The following is an 8,129-nucleotide window of genomic DNA, read 5'->3' on the forward strand; positions in this document are numbered from 1 at the left end:
CGAAAAGGAGTAATCACTTCCGAGAATTGGCTACCTTCAGCAGAACCAGAAGGAATATATCATGGCAATGGGAGGGAAAGCATAACCGAATATTCCCTCCCAACTCTCCTGCATGGCGTCCATTAATCCCGGGTGAAGTAAGTCGGAAGCTGATGGTTCTGACGGGACGATCTTACCTCTGAAAGATGGACCGGCATACTGCTGAGTGAGGTGCCACTCTATTAGACTAGAGAGAGGAGGGCTGACCCCCCTCCCCCCGACAAAGAATCGGCGAGTCAATCCCGGCCATAAGCTCCGTACCACCTCCAATGACACCACAGAAGGGGGGACACTGTCTCCCTTCAAATTCTGGTAGCTGGGACTTTTGGTGCCCCCTCCCTGTTGATGTGAAACGGAACGTTCATGCTGTTACACTGAGTTGATTTATCCACCAGGAGAGGCAGGAGTGGAGCTGCCGAGGGACCGGAATTATGAGGCTCTGAGGATGCCGCCACGCTTGGATACTGCCCGAGGAAGTATATCTCCCTCGTACGCAAGTGGCAGCTCCCGAACGCTGACCACCAGCCCTAATAGGCGAAGCCACACCCGAGTAAAGGGCATGCATGGTCTGGTTCTTGTCCAGAAACCCAGCCCGAGGAAGGATAGAGACTACCCCGGTGGTGAAGCGTAGGTGGTGCTCGTCTATAGAACGCTGACCACCAGCTCTAATAGGCGAAGCCACACCCGAGCCTGAACCGATGCCTTGCCTTGCTTTGCTGGCTACGTCAGCCCATGTCGGCTGTAGCCCTCCTCATGAAGCGTTCATTGTTCTCTGTCTTGTGCTATCCTAGCCCAGGTTGTGCCAATGTAAGATGTGATGTCGTCCCGCCATCTGCGTTTTTGTCTTCCCCTTCTCCTTCTACCTGTTCTCGGTTGCCACTCTGTTAATCGTTTTGTCCACCTGTTATCATTTGATCTTGCTAGATGCCCTGCCCATCTCCATTTTGCCTCCTTTATTTTCTCCAGAATGTCCTTGACTTTATTTCTTATAAGCGAGTTCCTGATTTTGTCCCGCATTCTTCTTTCCATTGCACGCTGTGCTGTTATCAGTTTTTGCTCTAGGTATTTAGTTGTTGTCCACGTTTCGCAGCCGTATGTCATTGTTGGCAGCACACACTGATTGAAGACCCTCTTCCTTAATATCATTGATAGTTTTCTATCACACAGAATGTCTTTATATCTGCCAAAGCTGCTCCAGCCAGTCTTAATTCTGATTAGTACTTCCTCTCTCGTGTTGTCTTCCAGCTTCACAGTCTGGCCAAGATATTTGTAGCTTTCTACTTTTTCTATCATATCATTTTCAACTACAATGGGCTCATTTGTTTCGAAATTTGTCATGAATTTTGTTTTCCCTTTGTGTATTTTTAGACCGATCTTCTTGCTTTCACTGTTCAAACCATTTAGTTGAATCTCCATGTCCTTGACTGATGTTGTTGTTAAAGCAACATCATCTGCAAATCTAAGGTCTGTCAGTCATTCTCCATCTATATTTATTCCTTGTTTCTCCAAGTCTAACTTCTTGAAAATCTCTGCCATGGCAGCTGTGAAGATTTTAGGTGATATTGTATCCCCTTGCCTCACTCCCTTCTTTATGTGAATATGATTTGCCACATTATTGTCCAAATGGATTGTGGCTACTGCATCTGTGTAGGTATCCTCTATGATGAGCACATAGGTTTCATTGACTCCTATTCTTCTTAGGGCTGCAAAAAGATCTGAATGTTCAACCGAATCAAATGCCTTTTCATTGTCTATGTATCCTACACAAAGCTTTAGCTGGTATTCATTCACCTTTTCAATCAGTTGGTTTAATGCGTGTAGATGGTCTGTTGTTGAGAAACCTGCCAGGAATCCTGCTTGTTCCCTCGGCTGGTTTTCCTGTAGTATTCTTTGGATCCTGTTTTGGATTATTTTGAACCGATGCCGCCTGCCTGATAATCAGAGCGCAGAAACAAACATCAGCGATCCCCAAGCCTATGGGAGAGACCCGGACCCTGGCGAAGTCTATCGTCGCCCCCAGAATTATTAAAGTGGAACAGTAAAAAATAAGTTGCAGTATATGTTGCAGTCATACTGACAATTAAATCACCTGTTCGAATCACCCCTGATGTATAGGTCTTCAGAATCAATCCAGTAGCTCTTTGTGGGATACATTTTTGACGACGCTGTATTGAATGTTATATTAGAACCGTCCATCCAATTACCAATCAAATATTTACTCTAAAGTATCCGATACACATTATGTGGATCATAACTTATATATATTATTTTAATACTGATTCAGCTTCTATGGGGAAAAGTTCATTGCCCTGTCTGTATTCACAACCCATAATGAACGTATTTGGTGGCCATTTTGAAATTTTGAACAAAAAATTACGCGGCAAATAAATATTTATGAAACGGTTAGGGCACAAGAGCATTTTTAGGTCAAAATGTCACCCAATTCCACATGGACACTCTTATATATTGAAATAACAACTGTCTATTATTTTACGACATTTTGGCTGCCATTTTGAAAAAGTCAATTTTATACATTTTTCGCAGAGGTTGATTTTGGTAGACTTTGAGTATGTTAAAATAGAGACTTAAGAGCAACATTTTCTGAAAATAGAATTCATGTTGCAATTATTTTGACCTTTGGAGATTTTGGAGCTGATTTTTACTGGCCTATATATAAGTCATGGGAAACATCCTTGTCTAAACATTAGTTGCCTGCGCAATGTACCCATACAAAAAGGGATCTCGCTAGGTTTTTGTCTAAACCATGCTGGTATTGAAACGAGTGACAAACAATTTACTTACACATGATGAAATAACCAAACATAACTTACTCGTTGAGACTTAGCCTGAATCCTTCCAGGCCCAGAATTGTGGCGTTTTTATATTACCCACAATCCTTTACGTTACCATCAGCACAACCCGATGACTGTGCGTAGATGTTGAAGGACTTGGGAATTGAGCCTAGTTGAGACTCTCGGTACATGGTTTAACAATATTCGTATCAATAAACCAAAAACTGGATATCTGAATAGGTAAATTGTATGTGGCTCCGGCGCGACCTTTAACATTTACATTTATTTCACTTTTTGTCACATCTACACTTTCAGCCTTTAGTCATGTACGCATTATTCAATAATATTTTGATTCATGTCTCATGTCAACATATTAAACCCTAGTGAGATCGTAAGGTTATCAACTATTTCAAACTCTTACGATTCGGTAGTTCACAGCATCTTGCAAATGATAAGCGTTGGCAAAAATAACATTGATCAATTCATAGCGAATATGTAGAAGAATTCAAATATAATAGATATAGGTTCTGTGGTTTTTGAGTTATCTTTCATTCCTTCTGCTTTTCTTTCTGCCTTTCTTTCTGACGTTCTTTTTGTCGTCCGTTCTTTCTTTCTTTCTTTCTTTCTTTCTTTCTTTCTTACCTTTTTCTGTAATTTTTTCTTTCTTTATTTCGTTCTTTTTTCTTACTTTCTTTCTCTTTGCTTTCTTTTTTTTTTCCTTTTTTTTTTCTTTCTTTCTTTCTTTCTTTCTTTCTTTCTTTCTTTCTTTCTTTCTTTCTTTCTTTCTTTCTTTCTTTCTTTCTTTCTTTCTTTCTTTCTTTCTTTCTTTCTTTCTTTCTTTCTTTCTTTCTTTCTTTCTTTCTTTCTTTCTTTCTCATTTTTATTTTTTCCTGAAGCGATCTGATTTCTTTCTTTTCTGCATGAAGTTTCTGTTATAAAGCACGCCCCTTTGTAATCAAACATCTAAAAAATACCACAGCCTACTAACCTTAAATCAACAGCGCCAAAAGCTTTGGGTTTTCGCGTTTTACACCCACCCTCCGACTAAAGTGTGGATCCGTTTAGTTCCTTCGCATTAGGTTGGACCGGTTACGTCCAAAATTTACCTGACCGGCATGTAGTACATTCTTGACTGAAACCTACAAATAAACAAACAAACAAACACTCAACGATCCTGATATGTGTTCATATTTTCGTCGGTATATTGATTTTTGTTGGTTTCAATACATTATACAGATTCACCAATAATGAAGTTGGTAGTTCTCGCACTTTTGTTTGTCTCCGTGGTTCACTTCACCAAAGCCCAGTGCGATTCCAACGGTGACTGGACTCGTAAAGGCAACTCTTGCTACAAGTATATCCAAGAGAGGCTCACATGGAACGCTGCTTATTACAAGTGCAAAAAGATCAAGATCTCAGGGTCAGATTCAGACGCAATACCACACCTGGTGGCTATCACCGATCAGAATGAAAACGAGTTTGTCTACAACCTTTGGCGTAAGGATGCACCTCTTTCAAGTGAATTACCACCTGCTTCCGCACAGTGTCATCGACCCTATATCTTCATGGCAGGAATCGCCATGGTAGGTTGAATCCACAGCCACGATTAGCCATTTGGTTCAAACCTTTAAAGCTCTTTAAAACTAATAATTAGTCGAGGGACATAACTAAGGCTACTCACAATAGCCGTGTAATTGATCTTGGTTGTGCGTGAATAAGCTTGTATACCCCATTGAGGTCAATGGTCATCGACTTTTATACTGCCTACAGTGAGTGCAGCTGTACTACACGCTGTAATACAGGACCAACGCAATATAAAATGGTCAGATTTTGAGTTCAAAGCGCACGGCCAATTTTCAAAGCGCATTCTAGCGACTATCATATCTGTTCAACACGTATTTTCAAGTGTATGAGACCACATCTGGTTTCTTGAGAAAAATTCATTTGCGGGAGATATTCATCAATTTCTAACCCACTATCCGAAGATTTTCGTCTGATATCAAAATCGTGCATAGCAATTCACGTGTATCGATCCCGTGTATTCATTTTAATGTCTCTGCTCCACCAAATAATTATTAGCCAGGCGGTGTCGGTGTGTTCCGGTAAGTAGGGCCTACATAAGCTTAGAAGATACCGGGTGGGTATTCCAGTTTGGTTTGGGTAGGGATCAGGTCAGTAGCCAGGATTGGTAGGGGTGCTGATTTTGAAAAAAGTGGATTTCGAGGACTTTTTCATACTTTTTTTTTTTTTGGGGGGGGCCTCTGGCAGTAATGTATTAGGCCATATAAAATTAATATTTTGGTTCTCGTCCAGAGGATTTTCAGGAATTTATGAGGGAGGGAGGTTTTTTTTTTTTTTTTTTTTTTTCAATGTAAAATCAGCACTGTCAGTAGTTTTCGGTCTTTTCCAACAGTGCTCGAGGAAACGATGAGGCACTTTTTTTTTTGCCAAATGTTAGATTCTGAGGGATAAACCCCCTAGAGTACCACAAAAAGACTTGGAAGTGATCCTTGTTCTCTAATAAACTTATTTATATGTATGAAAAATTCATAAATCATTCCAAAGTCTAAAATAATTAAAAATCTTTAAAAAAAAAAAAAAATCTGACAAATCCCAGAAATTGAGGAGGAGGGACGAGAACCAAAACATTAATTTTATACGGCCTTACTGAGAATTTGAAAATGGACCATGCATATATACAATTCCGCATAGCATTTGGTCCATCGAAATACCAAAGTCAAAAGGATTTTTTTAAAACAATTTTCCCGTCGGTATAAGCCGTTTGCACGTTAATTGTACAGAGTGTCTTATCTCATAATTATAAAATCTCTGACTAAACCCCTTTTACCACCCAGATCATGAGGATTGTGCCTTTGTAGTCTTTAATGATGTTCTCATTAGTATGTTTTTGTGTTTTTATACACAGGACCTAGCCACTTTAACCCATCGAATGCTGTGTGGATAGGAGCGGCGCGGCAGGGAGACGGAATATATGCACATTGGGCGTGGCCCGAGGACACGCCGACCTGGAGTTACTCAAACTGGGAGGAGCCAAAAGTCGGTGGTAATTGCGGTCATATGGGGACCGAAAGCACCCCAGGTCCAAAGTGGGGTGTTACGGAGTGCAATTATCTTGCCACATATTTCATATGCGAATATGAAAAGCCAAATGAATTTGACGAATTTTACTATTATATCGGAGAGTGAATTAAAAAAGACTCGTTTGCGCCTAGTTTGTGCCTGATGATCAACTCCCCACAGCCCGTGTTTGGTTAGTAGCGCGTAAAAGGAAAAGAGATTCATGTACTCCCTATTCCAGAAAAATACAGAACTAATTTTTTTAATTAAAAAAAATATTATCCTGTTTTGCCAAATGAAACATAGCTAAATCCTAATCCTTTAGTTAGTCCTAACTAGCAATAAAAGTCCAATTTTAATATTTAGTCAGTTTTTGGAAATAAGGGCCAAAAACACTAATTTCAGTTTATGCATTCTAAGTTTTGGGAAAGACATGTTTCATTCTTATAACCAATCATTCAATTAACGTAACACAAAAACGTGAAATTTAGAGCAACATTTTAGCATATACTAAAGACTTTGAACGCTTAGACTTGTTCCAAGTCTGTGTTTTTTGTGACTCGATTGCAGAAAACATGCCGAAAATGCATGTTTTTGGCTCTTTTTTCAAGAAGTTAGTAAAATAGTGAACCTTTTCTTTTATATCCAGTTAGGACTAATTAAAGGATTAGGATTTAGCTATGTTTCATTTGGCAAAACAGAATAATATTTTTTTAATCCAAAAAAATTAGTTCTGTATTTTTTGGAATGGGGAGTATAGTGCCTGGGCATGTTGTTTTACCTCTGCGTTCAGAAATTTCAAATTTTATGATAAATTGTCAACAAATCGTTGATTGAGTTTGATTGACAGGTGACTGAAGACGCAAATTATTATTTATAATTTAGTGATTACAGGGTCGAGTAATTTTTATCAGGACCGGATTTACCTTTTGCTGGCCACATGATTACCCCTCCTGGATCTTCGGATCAAAGTGGCACGCGCCCACCCCACCCCCACCACCTAAGTGTTTTTCAAGAAATTTTGCTTCAAGTTGCTTGAGTATCCTCAAATAATTTGAGACAAATGCGGTGCGAACGAACAAATATTTTCAATTTAAAGCTAAAATGGGAAAAATTAGGACATAAAATGTGTGGCCTAAAATCAGAGCAAAAGGATAATCATTCCAACTGATTCCTACTCCTCTTTTTTAATTATTGTTTTGTTTTCCTCTCAAGATTTTGACTCCCATCGATCTCGCCCCCTCGACCCAGACCCACTGTGCCCTGTGGTAAATCCGGCCCTGCTCTTATAGGACAAATAAATTGATAAGGTATTGTTGCACCACCTTTTAGAAAATACATAAATTGAAATCGAAATACCTAAATTAAAGCAAAAAAGTCTAATAGACAGAACCTTAACAAACTTAAATCGTAAGAATGCAGTGATAATTTAAAGAGTGTTATTGTAATAGTATTATCAAATACATAATTTTCATCTTAGAATAGCTTTTTAATTAAAAATGTTGCATACTGTAAACCCCATTAAAAGCTATTAAACCAAGATAACACTCATTGAAACAGCTCAACTGATTAAATCGGATCTTCTCTGGTTGTGCACATGTGTCTGTTTTATATGTGCGGTATCGCTATAAGGTGCTATAATACCAGTGTTGTAGTCGAGACCGGCCTATCCGAGACCAAGACCGAGACCGAGACCAGACAGTCCGAGACCGAGACCAAGACCGAGGCCGGCTGGTCCGAGACCGAGACCAAGACCGAGACCGACAGGTCGGAGACCAAGACCGAGACCGAGACCGGGCATGAAAGTTATATAATCAATGAACAGTGGTGCCGCAAGCATTAAAATGTAGGGGGGGGGGTCAGGGAGCAGGCATATTTTGTTCGGTTTTACTGAGACTTTTTTGTGTACGCGAAACTCGCAAAAAAATTCAATAGCAGACTATTTTAGCCGCAAATGAAAATATGTTTTGCTTATGATTTGATGAGTCATTCCGATTGCTAAATGTTACGTAATTTATTATTGATACAGATGGCTCGCTTCGAGTTCGGTTGTTCGGAACCAAATAATTTATGTTTCATTATGATATTGTCCCTTGAATTTAAAGTGTCCGGTACTCAAGCTCATTTGCATCATAACCCAGCTGAAGACTGAAGGTTTCCGTCGCAACGTCGCGTCGGTTCGTCCGTCAAAATAGTTACGTCCGGTTGACCAGATTTAAA

General features: G+C 39.6%; 1 protein-coding gene across 1 annotated transcript; it reads left to right on the forward strand.

The window, feature by feature from the left end:
* The first annotated feature begins 4,078 nt into the window (after positions 1-4,078).
* On the forward strand, positions 4,079-6,038 carry LOC140142208 (echinoidin-like). The gene is made up of 2 exons (XM_072164174.1): positions 4,079-4,328; positions 5,758-6,038. Exons 1-2 carry the CDS (start codon positions 4,079-4,081, stop codon positions 6,036-6,038), a joined length of 531 nt encoding a protein of 176 aa, XP_072020275.1.
* Positions 6,039-8,129: the final 2,091 nt, after the last annotated feature.

The sequence above is a fragment of the Amphiura filiformis genome, chromosome 20 (assembly GCF_039555335.1).
Source record: "Amphiura filiformis chromosome 20, Afil_fr2py, whole genome shotgun sequence".
In the NCBI taxonomy this organism is placed as follows: Eukaryota; Metazoa; Echinodermata; class Ophiuroidea; order Amphilepidida; family Amphiuridae; genus Amphiura; species Amphiura filiformis.

What these genes read in the sequence shown, in the direction of transcription:
- LOC140142208 (XM_072164174.1), top strand. Translation starts at nt 4,079, where the DNA reads ATGAAGTTGGTAGTTCTCGCACTTTTGTTTGTCTCCGTGGTTCACTTC. An exon ending in GTTTGTCTACAACCTTTGGC is followed by an intron (nt 4,329 to 5,757) that starts GTAAGGATGCAC and finishes TTTTATACACAG; the next exon opens with GACCTAGCCACTTTAACCCA.